Source organism: Mytilus californianus, unplaced genomic scaffold, assembly GCF_021869535.1.
Source record: "Mytilus californianus isolate M0D057914Y unplaced genomic scaffold, xbMytCali1.0.p SCAF_9, whole genome shotgun sequence".
Classification (NCBI taxonomy): Eukaryota; Metazoa; Mollusca; class Bivalvia; order Mytilida; family Mytilidae; genus Mytilus; species Mytilus californianus.
Genome location: NW_026262745.1, coordinates 26,509,140 through 26,531,694, shown reverse-complemented (window position 1 = coordinate 26,531,694; position 22,555 = coordinate 26,509,140). Strand labels below are relative to the sequence as shown.

Here is a 22,555-nt window from a genome sequence, read left to right as displayed (position 1 = left end):
TTTTGAAATTTTAATAACTTTCTTAAACTACCTTGGATTTCTACCAAACTTGGACAGAAGCTTGTTTATGATCATAAGATAGTATCCAGAAGTAAATTTTGTAAAAATAAAATTCCATTTTTTCCGTATTTTACTTATAAATGGACTTAGTTTTTCTGCCGGGAAATATTACATTCACTCTGTGGTTAAAGTTTTTAAAATTTTAATAACTTTCTTAAACTATCCTGGGTTTCTACCAAACTTGGACAGAAGCTTGTTTATGATCATAAGATAGTATCCAGAAGGAAATTTTGTAAAATAATAAATCCATTTTTTCCGTATTTTACTTTTAAATGGACTTAGATTTTCTGCCAGGAAACAACACATTCAATCTGTGGTTAAAGTTTTTAAAATTTTAATAACTTTCTTATACTATTTTGGATTTGTACCAAACTTGGACAGAAGCTTGTTTATGATCAAAAGCTAGTATCTAGAAGGAAATTTTGTAAAATAATAAATCCATTTTTTCCGTATTTTACTTTTAAATGGACTTAGATTTCCTGTCAGGAAACAACACATTCACTCTGTGGTTTAAGTTTTTTTAAATTTTAATAACGTTCTTATACTATTTTGGATTTGCACCAAACTTTAACAGAAGCTTGTTTATGATCAAATGCTAGTATCTAGAAGGAAATTTTGTTTTCTTCAAGTTAACATTACATTCAGTCTGCAGATAAAGTTTTTAAACATTTATTAGATTCATAAACTATCCTGGATTTTTACCAAACTTGGACAGAAAGTTCTTACAATCAAAAGATAGTATCAAGAGGAATATTTTTATTGATTTACTTCCTCATTTTTGTTGAGCCTGCGATTAACAGAAAAAGTAGGCAAGACACTGGGTTCCGCGGAACCCTTACGAATTTTTCTATAAGTTGCTGTTTTATGTGAAATTCTCACATATATATATATACATCATTTTAAAAATCTCCATATCTTATACATGTATTGCTTCATGCATAGTTAATAATCAAAAATATTATTTTTTTAAAGATAATTACTTAATCTTTTGATTCATGAATTCTTAGTATGCTATCTTATTTCTAATGCTATTTGTAATATACTTAACAGTACCTTCAACATAGTTTTGAGTTATAGTTCAGTTCTATTTTTGTCTTTGGCTATGAAATATTGGAATATTTATCACAAATGATAATTCATGATATTTACACGAGTTTCTTTGTATTAAACCATGTTTTTAAACATGTTATTCATGACAGTAGGACAATAAAATTGATCTTAAATGAAAAAGAATTCTTCCTAAATACTTTACAAACTTACCTATACAAAGAGAAATTGCTTCGTCACTTGGAAGTTAAATTTTTCCCACTTTTCCATTAACGAAACCTGTAAAGACATTACACAAACATTTTGATTAAAGAACTTTAATCCCAATTTATTAATTCCGTTAGGTATGTTGGCCACTATTCAGATTGTTAGCCATAGGGTAGTAATATGTCTGACCTTAGAAGTATTACAGCTGACCTCATACAACTACCAAACAGACAACTATAATAACTTACTGAATGGAGTTTAGAAAAAATAACAATCCCACGGATCATCTACAAATACTTAAATATCATTTATGTATAATATTGATCTTATGGATAATAAGGTAAACAAAATAAAGAAAAAAAAAACAATTTCTTCTGTACCACATGCAGATGTACTGATATTCTATTGCATTTTAATAAATATGAAGTTTAAAGTGCCAGTGAAATGTAATTGCAATCTTATAGACATTTTTAAGATTGTAAATGTAAAAGGATGCATTCCCAATGACAAAAAAATTCAAAATAATGCATAATTCTTCATATCATTATGATAGATTGATTGCTTGCTGTTGTTTAATGCCACTTTCAGCACATCTGGCTTTATCATGGTGGCCATATTTTACTGTTGGGGGAAGCAGGAGTACCCGGATAAAAACCCCAACCCTTTAGCAGGAAAACTGGCACACCTAACATAGGCTAATTAATTAATAGCTCAGTGTCTTATGTTATATCTTGTATTTTTTTTTTAGGTTTTATTGTTACTTGGGGACTTTAGTCTTGAAGGCAAATTTTTGATAGTCACTATTAAATTTATTTGTAACTTTTTTAGAATCTGGGGGATTTACACCCATTGATTTAGATCTTTTATACACAATTATCTATGTTGTTGCAGGCAGTTTGTTAGACCTTTAGATGCTTTTTGGTTTTTGTGTTGTTGTGTTGTTGGGTTGCCATCTAATTTACATATACCCCAAATCTTTCATTCATATCCCAAACCAGGGATCCTGATATACTGTGGATTCATTATTATTCGTTGGATACCAATTTTCGTGGATTTCATGGTTACCCAAGAACCACGAATTCAAATGTTCAACGAATTACAAATCTTCTATAGGAATGTATGCAGACTTTGCCAAAACCTCGAAATCAAATATCCACGAAAATGTAATTTTTACTTAATCCACGAAAATTGGTACCCAAGGAAATAAATGAATCCAACAGTATCTAGTTATGGCCCTGTATCAGGTCAATATAGAACCATTTGGCTTACTCTGTTTATAGTCATTACCACTTTATGTGGGGTATATAATAGGTTCTGCAAAATAAATTTACACATGTGCTACATTTTTGTGCCAAAATTAGCTATTTATCTGTAACAAATGATAGCCAACTTAAAGTTAACAATTTCATCACTGTTTTGCCATTAGTTATTCACTTGAATACTGTATTTTGAAAGAGTTTATCCTTCACTCTGGTATTCTATCAAATGTGACTTTCAATAATACAAAAAGCTTGAATGCACATATGAAATCGACAAGAACAATATTTTTACATGTACCGGTATTATGATTATGAATTAATCTAGCAAAAAAAAAAACAACAATCCTTAACTTATTTTCCAAACATTAAAGAACAAATATTGAAAGAAAGGCCATGGAATATAGATTGTCAGTTGTAGTCAGATTCTGTGGCCAAAGGGCAAATACACCAAGTAAATAAAAGATAAATGGCTCAAAGAAATTCTATTATTTCAACAACTAATGACTTATAGGATTGTTGTAAGCTGACCATTGTGGCCATCTGTTCACTACAGATAGAAATTATAATAATATGTTTTTATTAATAACATGAAGCCCAAAGGTTATTAGTTTAATGCAGGTGGTCAGTATTGCAGGGAACAGTGACCAATCTTTTCTACAATACTGTAACAAAATTCAACTTCAACAATATAGTAAATGATCCTCTCTACAACCATTAAATGGTCTAAATATCATTATTAAATGTAATTCTGACAATTAGTACCTCATTACATACATTGCTGATCACACAGAGAAACAAATAATCTCTATAGATTCCATCTGGCTTTAGAATATTTAGCAAATGATCATACTAGTAATGTGTCATCCAATCTATACATATTATCCATATGTATACTGTTCCACAGATCAATGTTTTCTTTTTCTTTTTTAATGAATTATATGTTTAAAACAGATGAAAATCAGATTTATCTTCATTTACAAAAAAACTTTTTTATTAATTCACTTACTTTTAAGTATGTCTTTTACACTTCAGAACCTCTATTTAACTAACAGTCTTTCATTACTCTAATGGTAGATTAACACCTATTACAAATATTTCTCTAAAACTGTGTAAAGTCATCAGTATGTTGTATATTAACACTAACCCGACAGAAATTAGTTCAATTAGTCCTATGGAGAGCACAGTGGGCAGTGACAAATTGAGACCAAATTACAAATACAAATTCCAATCTCCAACCTGTTCCAATTAAAATCCTATTTAGTACCAAATTAGAAACTATTAATGTCATGACAGTACATTAAATTTTACATTAGTACTGGTAAATACCAAATGTTTACATATCTACCAGTAATAAATAGTCCTGGTATGTCTTGATTATTATCGATAATCAGTTTATAGTTAGGTAATATAATTGACAAGAAACTCCAAATTAAATCACCCTAAATAGACAAATCATTATCTATGTTATAGGATCAGAAATGATTTAGGCTCTGTATAATATATTATGTGGTTCATACCTTAGTATTATCAATGTTATAGGATCAGGAATAATTTAGGCTCTGTATAATATATTATGTGGTTCATACCTTAGTATTATCAATGCTATAGGATAAGGAATCATTTAGGCTCTGTATAATATATTATGTGGTTCATACCTTAGTATTATCAATGTTATAGGATCAGAAATCATTTAGGCTCTGTATAATATATTATGTGGTTCATACCTTAGTATTATCAATGTTATAGGATAAGGAATCATTTAGGCTCTGTATAATATATTATGTGGTTTCTTAAACCTCTATCATTTTACATGAAATCAAAATTTCAATGTAATATTAATTTATCAGAATGTTTAGAACAACTGTGAAAACTACATTTTCATGTTAATGTACGTTTAACTTGCGTGTTACTGAATTGGAAGAATTTAAATATTAAAGTCTTCTCTGGCTGCTAAACAAGCTGTCAACTATGAAGATTTGTTTTTTAGCTCTGAATAGGTCAGGCAAAGTTAGACTTGACTTTAAATTTTTTGTTTGAATTCTTTGAAATGACATTTTAACTGTATGAGGTATATGTCAATAACATATCAACTCAGTCACCATGATGACACAAAAATCTAAAACACATCTCAACTGATTTTTTTACTATTAAAATCTATCAAAGGAACATTTTTTCTGGAAGTGTACTTAATTGTACAATGTAATGAAACAAACATCCATTTTCAAAACATAGATAGTTTATTACTCTAATGCAATTTGTTGGTAAGTAATTTTGGATCTGACCAAAGTAATATATTCGAAATTTACCTGTAGGTAACTACTGGATCCAAGCCACCATTTTGAATTCTAAATTCAATGATACTGATTCATTTAATTTAGTTGGTAAATATTTTTCGAAGATTGAGGAAAATTTTTTTTTTTATGGTTTTATGGAAGTCTGCATATTACAATATAAATATAAAATGTGTACTTCGTTAAACATTTAATTTCACAGTTTTCATATTTACCCACAAATAATGAATCCACAGCATCTCATTTTTTGATGTTATAAACTATAGTCACATTTTTCACCTGAAACATTCTTTTTGTCAAGTTTTATACAATTCTGAAGTGTGCATGAAAAAAAAAGGCCTAATGTTTACATTTGATGCTTAAAGCATATCAATGACTTCAAACAGTTTAGGTACCAAATACCAGAATGTTTCTCCAAACTTGATTTTTACACAAAGGTGACGTTTGAAATGCAACATTTTATTTTTGCATTAGAATGGTGATCGTTTGTTGGTGTTATACCCCACTTTTAGCACACTTGATTATATCATGGGGGCCACTTTTAAATGATATTGGAAGCCAGATTAATGAGAGAAAAAAACAACCTTTAACAAGAACTGTGGCAATCCCAGTCAATTAAGATTGGAGTTGAAGGCCCCTTGCCACAAGCAGGGTTCAAACGCAAAACCTCAGTGTTGATAGGCTATTGATCACTGTAGATGAACTCCTAGGACCAATAGGCAATCAAGGCCCTTGCATTAGAATGGAGTTAACATTTTGTAATTTAAGCTTGGCCTACGTAAAACTGAGTTGAAATGTTGCAAAAATAGATTTTACAAGCCTGGTCAACTCAAAACGCCAAATCTATGTTTTAATTAGGCCAAGCTTTAAATTCAATACAGTAAACTCATAAATCTGATCTAAATTGTTACATTCAACCACTAAGATTTAATTTTTGTAGCAATGTATGCAAACGTAGTCAGCTTAAATGGAACTATTTTTACTGTTTTAGTAGTCAATGGAGTGTAATTGAACAGTCTTTGTGTTCTGATAGCATCAAACCGAAGACTTTTTTCTAAGTAAATATTACAGCCACTTTGTATATTTTCTACAACTGTCAAAAAATGTCTGGCAGTCATTTGTGTTTCATTATAATGACATAACATGTGTAATTAAAACTTCTGGGAACTTATCCTTACTGTAAAATACATGAGGATTCATCAATAATACAGAGAGGAAGTCACAGCATAAAACATCTGTTCTTTTGTAATTAACTCTCTATATTGAGACTCAAAGACCAAGGAATCAACCACAAAATGTTAACTTCACATGACAAGAAACATCAAGGGAATTGCCTTGTCACTTATTCCACATGCATTACCTATCTTTAGTAATATTTATACATTTTTTTTTTCTTTATGAAAATTCTAAAATTCTTAATTCCACAGATTGATCGTTGTTTGCTACAAAATCTTTGTATCTATGAAAGAATTAAGTAAAGGTTTTAAGTAATTTGTGGTAACGAAATCCATTAACTTAATACTTTACCAGTAATACATAGATAACATTCAATGAAATCCAAAATATCACTTAAGACACTGGCATAGCAAACAAGTTAGGATAAACAAACACCGCAAGATGGAGACAAAGGCATATCACCGTCCAAAAAAGGAAAATTAACAATAGGGAACAAAAAAATAAATCTTTTTTGTCGTAAATTTTTAGGGTTAGTTTCCCTGTGAAACTGAACTTAATCTAGGAAAGGACAGTTTTTTCTGTTTATATTTGATTTATTTAAAGCAATTTCCTTTAGATAAATGCATGTGTAATCTAGATAAAACTTTTGTGTAAACTTGTAACATGTCTATTTCTAATATTTCCCCCCTTTTTAACCCCCTTTAACAAATTTACTGGTATAAAAGTGTTTGTCAACATACTGATATCTAGATTATTTGTGGATAGAGAGAAAATCAACAAGAAAGGGACTTGTTACAGCAAGTCTAACTTCTATGTTATAACCATGATGTCTATATAATACTTCCGAAGTTCTTATATATGTAGAAATCATTTTATACACCTATTTCGCCAGCCTGGTCATTTCAGTTCATTCTCCCTTACCATAAATCATGTCTGTTGTAAATCAATGTTTACTTATTGATGACAGATGGTTGACCATTATATAGAAACTGATACTGTAAAGTAATTACTATCTAATGGTCAGTTCAATGTCCATTACATTGATTAAATCACCACTGGCCAGTTGGCATTACACACAGGTAATTACAAATCTACCTGTAATTAAGCTATAATAGGCCAAGCAAAAATGTAATTACTGGAATTCAATTCTTGTTTCAATAATTGTAGAAAATTTCCAGGACAGCACCTTCATCATTATTGCTTGCATATTCTTCATTTTTTTAAAAATAACTTTAGCGGTCAGAACAGACAATTTATAGGTTTAGTTTTGAAACATAAATAGCATAAAAGCACCTAATCAAATTTACGAATTAACAGAAATTTGGAGAGGTTGACTCTACAAAGTAAATAATAGTATTTCTTTTATGGTTGTGACTATAAAGTAAATAATAGTATTTCTCTTATGGTTGTGGCTATAAAATAAATAATAGTTTTTCTCTTATGGTTGTGACATGTTATCTATTTCTTGCATGAAGAGATATTTCTGGTATCACACTGCACACCTCGTTAGTTTTGGATATCACTTGATATCAACTCTCGTTAATTAATTTAAATAGTAATGATAAGCTGCTAAAGGCTCGTTTATTATTATATTGAAATTAAATAACTCGAGTTGATTTCAAGCGCTATCCAATTCTCACTTGTTATAAACTTATAACTAACAACCTATGAAAATCAGTTCTCAATATTGAATAGGAGTAATAATTAACACAGTGTTCTGCACAGCCAGATAAGATTGAGGGATGAGCAGGCATGATGCATGCAGTATATTAATACCATACACCCCAAGAGTAGCGGCATATGTGGTCATAAGAGTTTTGCATTACAGGATTGAATCTTTGTCAGAGCATAATAAAAAATTTGTGAAATTTCACCAACGTAATCAAATTGGTATCATGAATTTTAAAGTAGTTACAAGGGAAAAAAAGACTTGTTGTTATACATGGAATCATGTGAAATCTATTGTGGGTATCAGTGGTTGTCGTTTGTTGCTGTGTTACATATTTCCGGGATATTCCACACTCCGGCACCGGAGTCTTTCCCGTACCAGGAAGAAGAAGATTTGTTTTTCGTTCACTATTTTGTACATTAATTTGGCCGTTAGTTTTCTCGTTTGAATTGTTTTACATTTGTCATATCAGGGCCTTTTATAGCTGACTATGCGGTATGGGCTTTGCTCATTGTTGAAGGCTGTACGGTGACCTACAGTTGTTAAATTCATTTGGTCTCTAGTGGAGGGTTGTCTCATTGGCAATCATACCACATCTTCTTTTTTATATAAAGCTCATGTCAAATGAAGTCTGGTTACTATTTTCATCATCAATTAATTCTATATTACTGCGATTTGTACTGTGGGAAATTTTGCACAATAACGTTGCATTAATAATTTAATATGACTATATCCAATGCCAAAAAAGAACACATGATCTTCAGCATTAAAAATTAATTGTGTACAACTTCACGAAAAGAACAATGAAGTGTCAGATAAATCAACAGAAGGGGATTTTCTGGTTATATTTGATCACATCAAATCAAAATCTTTATTTAAAGTCAGCATGTCACAAAACACAGACAAATACATACATTTACACAATATACATACACAATACTAATATTAAAGCATAAAAGACATAAAACATATATTTCATGCACAGTAATTTTGTGGCAAGAAAATTGTCCATGGCTTTCTATCATCAATAATTGAGTAATTTCACAAAAAAATTATTGCATTAAACCTGCAACTTGCTAACTAACTTCAAGACCAATAAACCAAGGAGCACTTTCAAAATGCAAAACTTAAATAATTACAGAAATTCCAACAACGGTAAAAGCATGACAAAATCAACATTTCCAACAAGTTAAAGGTAGTCATGCAGCTAGGATCATTATTTATTCCTTGTAGTAAATATTTGATTAGTAGTTCTGTTAGTCTTGACAAATTAGCATTACTATTTTCCTTTGTATTTTATGACTTTTTGATTAATTACAATGATTGAAGCTCACATTCATGATAAATAACCTTTTAGTCAGATTGTTTATTTTCTTTTGTTTGTGAAAGCAATTTATTATTCTATTTTTTTTTAAAAACAAAGACACTTAAATACTTGATTGAGCAATGGAAATATTTGAATGTAATTCAACATCATATCAAAGCAAGTTTATAGGGTGCAAGTGCATTTTTTAATCATTAGTTTCAGGGGACATAACTCAATTAAAATCCTTGACAAAAGTCAAAAACCACTTCTCATAAATATAGGCTACTATATCAAAATGTTAAATTCAACATCAATATAAAAGTAAGTTTATATGGTGCAAGAGCATTTTTTATCATTAGTTTCAGGGGAAATAACTCAATTTCAATCATTGACAAATATCAAAAACCACTTCTCATAAATATATATAAGTGCCCACACTGTAAATCTCTATTCTAATTATTGAAAACATTTCTCAGACATGGGACTTACAACCTGCAAATCATGCAGTCATTTACAGTCAATTTTCAAGTTAATTGGAAAAGATAAATGTAAATGATTTCTGCAGTCAGCTATCAGCTGAGAAGTTATATCAACATTTGACTGATCAAAGACCAGTATCAATATAATGTAACGGTCTGTTTGTTTGTCTTCCATGTTGTTAATTAACAGATTTGGTGTAAGATTACCCAAAGGTGAAGAAAACATACATTATACTGATCAATGATTCTTAGTTTACAGACAAAACAGTTCCTTTCATACTGAATTACCTAACAATAACACATTACCTTGGCATTCCGAAAAGAAAGTTTTGTATGGTGATCTGGTACACAATTTTCATTGAAAATAATAAACAAAGATTCCTTATCAACCCTATTAACCTTGCTAAGATATGTAGAATAATAATAATATTCTTCATTTAGACAGAGTATCCTAAAAAGTTTTCACTAATCCTTCTTGAGACCTTAATATAAAGTCAGTACAAATAACATCAGTAATTGTGAAAAATACCAAATGATATGGTAACAGTATTAACAAATATATGCTGTTTATAGAAACATGTGAAAATATTGTATTTCAAAATATATATTGCAATGAAAGCAAAGGATTGGATATACTCTGAGCTAATAATATATATCTAATCATAAATGTTATTACCAATAATATACATTTTAATAATATGTATAGTTAACCTCTAGTGGATATTTGTTCCATAGGCAATAATATCACATCTCCTTATTTTTACATATATATTCCTGGAATAATTCTTATATTTTCCAAAATCTTTTAAAATTGTCTGCAAAATGGTCAATAATCTTTTAGGCTTGTGATTCATCTGATTTTAAGAACCTGTTGAAGAACCTTTTTTCAATGCTTGTTGTTTTGTTACAGCTAGTTAGGTTAATGGTTTGCCTTTGAATTATGTAAGTGAAAACGAAGCCTTGTTTTGTTTCAACAAAAAGATGTAATGAGTTTTGTATCTACCCAGTCTTAAAAATTTTCTTACCTTTTGCAGTGGTTTATTTTCCAGTTTAATTCCCATCAGATCTGCACTTTATCAATTGAATAATTCACCCTTCACAATCCAATTTAACACAGCAATTCTATTTCCGTCTATATAGAAATCAAAATTTAAACAGAACATTAAAATTATCTTGTGCCTACAAAGAATACAACATTACAACACAAAGTTGGCAAGAGTTTTCCTAAAACTTCATCAATAAAATGTTAGAACAGGTGCTTATTTGTGCCCCATCAAAAACTCAGTATTCCGTCCAGTAACTAACTATACATACATCATGTAAATGTTTAAGTATATGGAAATTATTGATATCTGGTGAGGAAATAGTCAGCAGGGTTCTAAAGTTTAATCTATATAGATTGTCTATCTCCCTGTCTTATCTAAAGCCACAAGTCTGGGTCAAGTTATCTCCCCTCCAGTAACCTTACTCATATTCTAATTTGCATATTCCAATATTTAAACAGTTAAATAATATTGCTTGTATCAGTTGGGTATCTATATTGTTGATTGATGCAAAATAAAGGTGACAACATGAAGGCAATTGATTTATAATCACTTTCAATATTAAAATGTAACCCTTATAACCTTAAAGGGAAAGTTAAGCTACGATTTCGACAAAAGTATAACCAAGTTTTAAAGCTGCCAACATAAAAAAATGTACCTAAAATTCACTATAAGATCACAGGAATGTTTACATAAACTACAGAAGTGTTAATAATTCATAATTAATATAGTGTTGTATGCCAATTCATCTCATTAATTATACAGCATAACTATTTTCCGAACTTTGCAGACACAGCGAGTGAAATGACTGAGATATATATAGATTTGAACATCTGCTTTTTGTTTTCATAAATATTTGATTATTTCGTTTATTAAACATCCATATTTGACAGCATTAATCAAAGTATGTAAAAATAACAAAATATAACTAAAGCCTGTATTTTATTCGAAAAAAGTTCTCAAACAATGGCCATATTATACACTTGTTTTTACATTTGTATGACAAACAATGTGGATAATATATATACACACGTTTGTGAATTGAATTTCGGGCCATGGTGAAGGATACATCGGAAGAATAGTGTTAAACTAAGAAGTTGATTTTTAATTTCTTCTAAGTTGGGAGATAACTCCCAGTAAATTAATAACAAATTTTTTGACAATAATTATTTAACCATGGCACAATTCATTTTCATGTGATGGGGAATAATTCAGAAATGTAAATATTTTGCAAAACGTCATATTGTTGGCTACTTCTGTGTGACTTTACCTGCGTGACAGGATAATGACCAATCTCTTCACCCTTATTTATTTTCAATTAACAATATTAAACTTGTCTGCACCTCTTTTCTGTTCCATTTTCTCACAGAAACTGTCAATACACGTTTCATTTCCCGCGATAACATTCCTCTGTTCCGCATTTTAACTTTTCGAGGGACAACGTGCTATTGCACAGTGAGGACTGAGCACTGAGTTAAGGTCAACATAGGTCATATGAATAGGGTTGGCGTAACATCGAATTTTTGTCTGGTAAACAAAAATCAATTTCAGGTGTAAAACAGTAAAAAGCTTCTAAATGCTTATTGGAAAGTAAACAGTGATAGTTTATTTAAAATTTTGTATAAAACCTGATAAAAAAAAAACTAAAAAAATTTCTAATGAAAATCGTAGCTACTAACAGTTTAATATCATAGGCAGATCCAGATTTTTTGAAAAGGGGTCGTAATTTGGGATAATTGAACATAAGCCAAAATTTTCGATTGATTTTATAATAAAAATAAATTTTCGATTGATTTTATAATAAAATTTATATATATGTTGTGAAGAACATTAGATTTTTGAGATCCAACAGGGGTTGGTGTATGCCCTCTTAACTCCTCCCCCAGATCTGCCACTGAATATAGCACTTTTGATCTATACTATGTCAAAATTTCATGATGATATGTTTTAAACTCCTTAGGCCATCTTTAATGTCATGTGTGTCAATGAAAAATCACAATGATCCTGTAATATAAAATTGAGATGTGTCATGATGTATATTTGCAGAAAAGATCTATACCACATATGCTTACCCTCCACCAAATCTAAGATACAATAAATATACTGGTCATTCACTTATTCATGTATCTCTTTCAACTCTCCCTTCATACTGGAATTACTGCAAAGAAAACAGGAGCATAGAAATAACTGATATCTTTTTACCAATTTCAAACACAGAAGTCAGATGTAACATATCATTTTAACTGTCTTCACCTGATTAAGACAGGTGCTTCCGTCTATGTAGTATTTATCTACCTACAACAAAAACTTGTTCCTGACAAAACCCATGCTGATACAGACAAATGGATAAGCTTATCTAAATAGATTCTACAGCTCAATTTTAATAAAATTCTCTGCAAAACAAAGTGTTACTATAGTTATGACAATATTTTCATCCTATGCTGCTTATTGCAATTAAATATATATCCCAAGACATGAGGTGAATTACCCTCATCCTTTTTTTAAATTCTGGAATGTAAGGCAAGCACAGATAATGTTTGATGGTTATACCATTTATTTAATGTTTCATCACTTTCTGACATGTTTTTTTAATTTTTTTTCAACCAACAGGTAAAAAAAAATTCAAAACGACTGCCATGCTTTTGTCATTTTCATTGTTGCAAGGGATAGGTTTTCCAAAAATGAAAATTTACATTTCAATAAAATGCTTCGCTGGGGCGCAGCTTGATACGACCGCAGAGGTCGAACCCTGAACAGTTGGGGCAAGTATGGACACAACATTCAAGCTTGATACAGCTCTGAATTTGGATCGTGATTAAATATTTGACACAGCATAGGTTTCTGACACAGAAAGAATGTGGTCTAAGAACTTGAATTTTTTTAATTTACCTATTATGGTCCAATGTCCAAAATCAAAATACATGGTTAGATTCAGCATATCAAAGAACCCCATATATTCAATTTTTGTTAAAATCAAAAAAAGTTTAATTTTGGACCCCAACTTGGACAAACTTGAAAACTGGGCCCATAATCAAAAATCTAAACACATGTTTAGATTCAGCATATCAAAGAACCCCAAGAATTCAATTTTTGCTAAAATCAAACTAAGTTTAATTTTGGACCCTTTGGACCTTAATGTAGACCAATTTAAAAAACGGGACTTAAAATTAAAAATCTAAATACACGGTTAGATTTGGAATATCAAAGAACCCCAATAATTCAATTTTTGATGAAATCAAACAAAGTTTAATTTTGGACCCTTTTGACCTCAATATGAACCAATTTGATAGCGGGGCCCACAAATAAAAATTCTAAATTCATGGTTAGATTCAGCATATCAAAGAACCCCATATATTCAATTTTTGTTGAAATCAAAAAAAGTTTAATTTTGGACCCCAACTTGAACCAACTTGAAAACTGGGCCCATAATCAAAAATCTAAACACATGTTTAGATTCAGCATATCAAAGAACCCCAAGAATTCAATTTTTGTTAAAATCAAACTAAGTTTAATTTTGGACCCTTTGGACCTCAATGAAAACCAATTTAAAAAACGGGATCCAAATTAAAAATCTAAAAACACGGTTAGATTTGGCATATCAAAGAACCCCAATAATTCAATTTTCGATGAAATCAAACAAAGTTTAATTTTGGACCCTTTTGACCTCAATATGAACCAATTTGATAGCGGGGCCTACAAATAAAAAATCTAAATACATGGTTAGATTCAGCATATCAAAGAACCTCATATATTCAATTTTTGTTGAAATCAAAGAAAGTTTAATTTTGGACCCCAATTTGGACCAACTTGAAAACTGGGCCCATAATCAAAAATCTAAATACATGTTTAGATTCAGCATATCAAAGAACCCCATATATTCAATTTTTGTTGAAATCAAACAAAGTTTAAATACTGGACCCTATCTTGGACCAACTTGAAAACTGGGCCCATAATCAAAAATCTAAACACATGTTTAGATTCAGCAAATCAAAGAACCCCAAGAATTCAATTTTTGTTAAAATCAAACTAAGTTTAATTTTGGACCCTTTGGACCTCAATGTAGACCAATTTAAAAAACAGGACCCAAAATTAAAAACCTAAATACACGGTTAGATTTGGAATATCAAAGAACCCCAATAATTCAATTTTAGATGAAATCAAACAAAGTTTAATTTTGGACCCTTTTGACCTCAATATGAACCAATTAGATAACGGGGTCCACAAATAAAAAATCTAAATACATGGTTAGATTCAGCATATCAAAGAACCCCATATATTCAATTTTTGTTGAAATCAAACAAAGTTTAATTTTGGACCCCAATTTGGACCAACTTGAAAACTGGGCCAAAAATCAAAAATCTAAATACATGTTTAGATTCAGCATATCAAAGAACCTCATATATTCAATTTTTGCTAAAATCAAACAAAGTTTAATTTTGGACCCTTTGGACATTAATGTAGACCAATTTGAAAACTGGACCCAAAATTAAAAATCTAAATACACTGTTAGATTCGGCATAACAAATAAATAAATGTGATCAAAGATTTTACAAATCTAATGCGCCATACTGTGCAATTAAAGATTACTTCTTGAAATTTTTCAATATTTGAAATTTGAAAAAAAAATAATATTTGAAGAATAAATCTTTTTAATTTCTGAAATCTGAAATGAGAAAAAATTGGCCCCCCACAATTTCTTTTTATCCCCCCCCCCCCCTTTTTCCCCCAAAAAAATTCTTTCCCTCAAGATATGGTCATAATCTCAATTCAAATTTCCAATGGAGTTGGCAACCATAATTACCCATTTAAATTTACCATAGTGCTAACTTAATCTATTTTATAATAGAATTAATAAAAATATAGTGTCAAATCTTTCATATGGATTTTTTTGTAAAAAAAAAAGATGAAAACATTTGCAGATATTTTTACTGGTCTTCCTTTATAAATATGCATTTCTTTAAACATAATTTAAAAGCAGTGTAAGGGAAGTAACCAAAATGTTGTATTTGGATTATCTCCCTTACACTGTTTTAGATTATCTTTATTGTTCATTAACCATTACTTTATACATAATTTAAAAGCAGTGTAAGGGAGATAATTTCAATGATGTATTTGATTTATCTCCCTTACACTGCTTTAAATTATGTTTTGTACTAAAGTATTTGTCCATTAACCAGGACAACCTTGTTTTTCCCCCTTTTTTGCCCCTAATTCCTAAACGGTTTGAGCCATAACCCCCCAAAGCAAATCCTAACCATCCCTTTGTGGTATGGAAACTTGTAGTATTATTTCAGAGAGATCCATACACCGTTCCACAGTTATTGTCTGGAAACTAGAAAATGCTCATTTTTGGCCCCTTTTTGGCCCCTAATTCCTTAACTGTTGGTACCATAACCCCCAAAATCAATCCCAACCTTCCTTTTGTGGTATTTAACCTTATGGTCAAATTTCAAAAAGATCCATTCACTTAAACTAAAGTTAGAGTGCGAAAACCAATATGTATTCGGACGACGACGACGACGCTGGACGACGACGACGACGACGACGACGCCAACGTCATACCAATATACGACCACAAAATTTTTTTGCGGTCGTATAAAAATTGATAGCATTATTTGTATGCAGAATGTACTTAAATTGTTATAATTAATCTTACATTTTGTATATTGCTCAACAATTCTGGATTTTCAGCATGCTAAATGTAAAGGTTGTAACTTTTGCAATAGCAAAAACTTGAACAAAGGGAAGGATGTTTTGATAAATATATCATGACCATGAACATGAGATTATTTAGAAAAAGAATTTAATATTTTACTAAAGAACAGGAAAACTATAGACATCAGGAAGGGACAGGCTTGCACATTTTTGTGTAAGGCATGTAAACAAATACTTAGTTCTTATACCATGTATACAAACAAAGCAATACTTTGAATATGGTTTCAATTTCCATAAATTTTGACACCAGGAAAAGATATTTTCCAACAAAAGAATACATGCATATATGATTTGGTCAAAAAATATGTACATGCAATTATGGATGGATTGAGGGTGTAAGATATCTCTTCTTAACACATTTAAAGTTTCATTATTTAAGTAAAACATAAAACCTTCACAAAATTCTGAAAATTCAAATACATCTAAAGTCATCTGAACTGTGGGTAATATCCCTATATATTTCAATTTTTGTTGAATTCCTTATGGGTTTTTGTCTTATTGTTGAAGGCTGTATGATGACACGCAATTGCTTACATCCACATCATTTGAACTCTGGTGGATAGTTGTCTCATTGGCAGTCACACCACATTTTCTTATTTTTTTTACAATAAAATTGGTTACTTCCTGTTGTAAAAAAATTACATTTCAGGGGCAATAACTTCATACAGGTCGTTCAGGTAGATAGAACTTGCCATGTTGATTATTTAAGCAATTAACACTTTTAACCTTGCTCCTCTAGTTTTTTAAAGAGTCAAACACTAGCCAAGCACTGCCAAAAAAGTTAAAAAAAAAACAATGTTTCAAGGCAACAATACAAAACATGTTGACAAAGTCTTCCAGATAGATAGAGCTTGTTGATCTGATCATTTTACCATGTTTGATTTACACTATTTGTTATAGTGTTCTATATATCAGTCAAAAACTGTAGTTTGATCCCGAATGTTCTATTTTTACAAAAATGTAGCTGCAGTGGCAATGATAATTGACCAATCTGGACACAAATCACAAACACCATAGCAGGCATCCCATAGATAATGAAGACAAACTTTTGTTTCCATCCATTCATCTGTTCAGAGAACATTTTTTAAGGTTCATGTAGACCCTTTGGCTAAAATGGCTGCGTTTTCACCTCAAAATTTACTCTGAGTACAGACAAACCTGTGCATCTGAAAAAGTTTTAAGGCATAGCATGCCCTAGATAAATAAAATTCAAATGCATTGTATGATTTAGAAAATTTAAACCTGAACTGGATTTTGAAGTGCACTTTTTTTCGTCCCTGCAGAAGGTGATAAAATTAACAAACAGTTGAGTTCCACTTGATATGGTCCACTCAGGTACACAGTTTAAATCACCAATTATTGTCAGGTATCTATTGTCAATTTCAATCAATACAGTTCACTTCAATTATTACCTTAGGGGAAGTTCTCAAACCTCTTTCACAACTTGTTTATTTTGGCATCTTCTGGAGGAATGAAAAAAAGTGCACTGCAAAATCCTGTTAAGTTTTTAATTTTCTAAAACATAACATATATTTGAATTTTATTTATCTATGGCATGCTATGCCTTAACACTTTTCCAGATACACAGGTTTGTCTGTACTCAAAGAGTAAATTTTGTGGTGAAAATGCAGCCATTTTAGCCAAAAGGTCGACATGAACCTTAAGAAAAGTTGACAGCCAACAGACGTAATGTGATGTCAATTGCTCACAATGGCCCTTCAGCCCACTGGCCAGCTTTTAAAACTTGAAAAACATGATGCACAAAACACCATTTACCACCTTGATTACTATAGTCTATACAAAGAAAGGCAATATTAAAATTAGCCTTCAAAGATATTATTATCAATTATTTTATTAGATGACAACTGCAATTAATATACTTCATGTCAAAATGCCAGAAATTTGATTGGTTAATACGAGCAGGGACGGATTCAGGCAGGGGCGTGCGCCCCACCTTAAATTTGCTAAGCATGGGTTGTCCTCAGCTTAATAAAAAATATTTCCATAATTTTACCTCAAAAAAAATTTTCGCCTCGCTCCGCTCGGCAACAACTTTAAGTTTGCACGCCACCCCCCCATAACCTAAAGTCCTGGATCAGCCACTGACGAGGGAGACATTAACTCTATTATCCTTCACGTAAACGCTTGCTCAGGTGTGCGCTTTAATAAATACGGATGACTGTTATGTATAAGACGACATAGTTTATTACTTTGAATTTGAAATTTATATAGTAATCAACATTTCATGAATGTTTATGTTATAGTTTCTGACCTCATTTGTAATTAAAAAATTTTCACTCCCTCATCTTTGAGATTACTATAACTTCAGCTCATATTTAAGAAAGAGGGAGGGAGACATCTAAATATTCCCAGAAATGAAAGATACTGCTCTGTATGTAATTCTGGTCAAATTGTTTTACATTGTGAAAAATACTCAACTAAAAGGGCCATATTTTACCAAAAAGTTTCAAATATAATCGTTGATCCTACAAAATTTCAAAAAAATGAAAATAATGTAATCTTTTTATTAAATAATAATTCATACACAATCCTAAAATTGACTTCCTCTTTCATTTCAGACAGTCTGAACCTGCGTAAAGCAGAACAAACTCTATAAAATTGTCAACATGTCCAATTCATAATCATTGTTTATAATATTACATATTAATATCTAGTCATTATTTGCAATACTTATTATGTATGATCAACTATGTAATTAATATACCATGAGCCTTAACCATTTATTGTTGATGAGTTTGTGCTAATAAATATTTGTATATTTGTATTTGTATTTAAAGCCAAAGAAACTTGAAATTTCATTATGAGCGACATTTGCTCTCGGTAATTATTGTTTTGTTGTTCTGTCTTTTGTTTCTCAATTTACCTGTACTATATACGCTAATCTCGTGGTATTTTCCCGCCATTTGTCAATCAGGTACTTTTGCGTACTACGTCATTAACTACACACAAAAATAAGACGTCCTTAGTAACAACACAAGCTTCTGTCAATGGCGGTATAAATTTCAGTCCAGTCTTATTTATCTATTGTGGTATAACCTTCCTAGCAAATTATAAAAACAGGTTTGTTGTTTTGGGAAAATAAAGTAACATATGACAAGTTGGAAAAAATTAACAAAATCTTTATAATGTGCAAATATGATAAATAACATCGCTTGTTTTCCCGAAATAAATTATCAGTGGACCAGAGACCCCCACCGCTTTAACAGGCTACTGTTAAGCAGTTAATATCAATTACGATTTTAACTGAGCTGCCCTTACCTTGATATTTAACCATCCTGCATTAGATGCACTAGTGGAGAACGCCATTAGTATGAAAATCCTAAGCCTTAGGTCAACATTGTCATTGACACAACTTGTTTCTCTACTATTTTTTATCCTCTTATGCCAGTTATGGTACACCGTTACTCAAGGTAATTTCTCACAATACTTAAGAATAGTTGTTAAGGTGCAGGATCGTGATTCAGTGCTTGCCAGTTATTGAAATTGCCCTGATCTTTCTATATATTCCCCTACAATTTGAGCTGTTGCTTCGTAGGTTTCTCCCTTTGATGGTGACAATAAACAATTATGGCCCTTAGAAAAGGTGAATATCCAAAATTATCAACTCAAAAAGTTTGAGGGTTGACAATTTTGGATATTCATCGCTTCTAAGAGGCCACACTGCTTTATTATTCAGAACTAACAGTGGGAGGGCCTTTTGAACCATTGAAGAAGCACTTACCCAACTGTATAGTAACGAATACAAGTTAACCTTTGAAAATAAATTTGTGTCTTAGAATTTCTCGTATAAACAACAAAGGTAGAATCTTTTTGTAAAATGTTGATGGCCCTGAAAAGAACGGTTTTTAAGAGATATCCTCTGCACTAGATGACTTTCCAAGCCTTGTTTCCTCGTCACTTGATGGTTCCTGTAACGTGAACGTTGCCATTTGTTTACTTACGTTTGTGACGTCATGTTCATGGGAGATTATTCGTGTACAAATTAAGAAAATCAAAAGGTTATTCACCGCTGGGTGTAAATTTTTAGGGATATTTGTCCTTTCTTGCATTTAAATGAAAATTAACTGATCCAGAATTATTCCATGTCACGTGGTAACGTGTTACCCAACATGCCCAACAGAATTGTTTATAATATATGTAAGGTGTTATAATATTGATTGTATGTCTGTTGGTATGTTCAGTATTTCCATCTGTCTTAACATGTATTCTCTTTCCAGTTGGGTGTCTTGGGCAGTTTAGTATTAGAAATGTTCTGTTGTTTCTACGTGGAGTGAGGGATTGACCTATTTTGGTTTCAGTATTTAATCTGCTATAACCTGTTCTCAGTTCTGACAATATTCTTCCTATTTGGGGGTTTGGTGTGTCAAGTTGTACATCAACAATAGGTACTAGATCAAAAAGTTTCACTGATTGTCCATCTACTTTTTCATTTAAATTTTGTAGACATCTTGACAGAACTTCTTCCATAACCAGGTTTTTCCCTTTATACTGTAACTGAGCTTATGCAGCTCGATCATTAACCCCTAAAGCCATATTGAGTCATATGCCTTTTCTAGGTCCACTAGCCATGCCAGTATTGATTTGTCCTCATTGAAACCGTCAGCTATTGTTTGAACTAATCAAAGAGAAGCATTTGTTGTTGAGTGAATTTTTCTGAACCCTTCTTGGGTTAAATCAATCAATCTGTGCCCCTCAATATAGGCCACGAAATGTTCTAAGATGACTCTCTCCATTAGTTTGCATATTATGCATGTAAGGCTGATTGATCTGTAAGAAGAGGAAGAGTAATAGCTGGCTTTCCCAGGTTTTCTTAGAAACTTTAAATACATCTGCCATTTTCCATTCTGTGGGTATTTCACTTTTCTTCATCATTGCCACTATAACTTCTGTAAATTTGTTACCTGCATGCTTGGAAAATTCATCAAACTGCTGATCTTGGCCTGGGCAGTCCCTATATGGAGGCAGTATATAGCTGCTTCTACCTTGTCTTTGCTGATTTCTCTAATAAAGCCATCTCTGTGTTGGTCTGTTCCACTGTAGTTTCTAGTTTGCTGATCTCATCATAGAATTCTTTATTAAATGAATCAGCTTTTAAGTGGCTCCCTCCAAAGAATTTTTTTTGTACCTTTATTATCAAATGTCGGATCTTTATATATTTAGCAATTTAATGGTAGCACTGAGTTATCTTCTGTTGACCCAAGGTCAAATGTAAACTATTTACTCACAGGGTTAAAAAGAAACAACCAAATTTAATAAAGAGCACAAAAGAATAAGCATCTCATTGAAAGGTAAAAAAATTCTTATATTGTACAGTTGTAACTTTTGACAAATACCATGGTAGAGAGGGTAAAAAGGCATCTCCTTGTGCACATACCCTGGCAATGTCAGACTTTTTTTTTCAGCTTAATACCCCAGTATGTAAAAATGTGTAAAAGTGGAAATTCTTCATAAGAATAGTTTTATTTTACAACCCAGTTTAAAAAAGAGTAAAGGAATGCTTCATTAATAATAAATTTCATTTCTTGTTAAAATGGGGTGTACAGAATTTTACACCAGTATTGAAAATTTGGTGCACTCCTGATTACACCAAGATAAGTAATAATACTTTATCAAAACTAATCATGTGCCATTGTTTGCATATAGATATGCATGTATACAATGCATGCACAATTATTAACACAAAAAAGATACATTTACAATTTGAAACAAATTGTCTTTAACAGAAAAAAAAAAATCGCTTGGTTATAAAAAAAATATGAACACAACAATTGTTTTCTTTTATCACATTGCTGATATTGAGTCAAAGCATGTAATAATGATGGTAAAAGCAAATGCCTATTGACCATTGATCTTTGTTTAATCACTGGTCATTTTATTTTTTTAATTTACCATAAGAGCATTAGTAACAGTTCTATTACTCTTTGATTTGATATTTTATAAATGTATTTAAAATTGGCATACATTTGTATACATGTCATATGTGTCTCGCATTTTAAATTTGGATGAATAATCAAATGAAAAAATGGTTAACTTTCCTGATCTTTTTGATGGTTAATCAGTTCACCATGTTATCATTATGGACTTCAATCTTCATGTAAACATGTCTTCACACATTTATTTATGATTATATGCCTATATACTAGAAAACTGAAAAAATGGCTGATTCAAAAAGATCTTTGGACGTAGCAAGATCCCATTTGCTCTCCCGTGAAAGAGCTCTCACATCATCACGAGATACTGCAAGATCTCATCTCTCATCTCGAGGAACAGGTATCACTAACT

General features: G+C 31.1%; 2 protein-coding genes across 8 annotated transcripts in view; one reads left to right on the top strand and one right to left on the bottom strand.

Moving 5' to 3' along the window:
- Window positions 1-12,677, bottom strand: part of LOC127715253 (rho GTPase-activating protein 7-like) — a 131,273-nt gene extending 118,596 nt beyond the window's left edge. The window contains exons 1-3 of one of the 2 annotated variants that reach the window (XM_052221271.1): window positions 12,610-12,677; window positions 10,520-10,626; window positions 1,321-1,386 (exon numbers count right to left, since the gene is read on the bottom strand). The gene's annotated coding sequence lies outside the window, so the exon portion shown is untranslated. Of the gene's footprint in view, window positions 1-1,320; window positions 1,387-3,579; window positions 3,596-10,519; window positions 10,627-12,609 lie in introns of those variants that run through there. The other variant, XM_052221272.1, reaches the window with a different exon arrangement.
- LOC127715265 (armadillo repeat-containing protein 3-like) overlaps window positions 1-22,555 on the top strand; it is a 58,867-nt gene that overhangs the window by 1,710 nt on the left and 34,602 nt on the right. For 4 of the 6 annotated variants that reach the window (XM_052221296.1, XM_052221297.1, XM_052221295.1 and 1 more), the window contains exon 1: window positions 22,421-22,543. The exons of 1 other annotated variant lie outside the window; for it this stretch is intronic. In XM_052221296.1, the coding sequence (XP_052077256.1) occupies window positions 22,429-22,543 (115 nt within the window). In that variant the 5' untranslated portion in view covers window positions 22,421-22,428. Of the gene's footprint in view, window positions 1-19,237; window positions 19,334-22,420; window positions 22,544-22,555 lie in introns of those variants that run through there. One more of the 6 variants, XM_052221298.1, reaches the window with a different exon arrangement.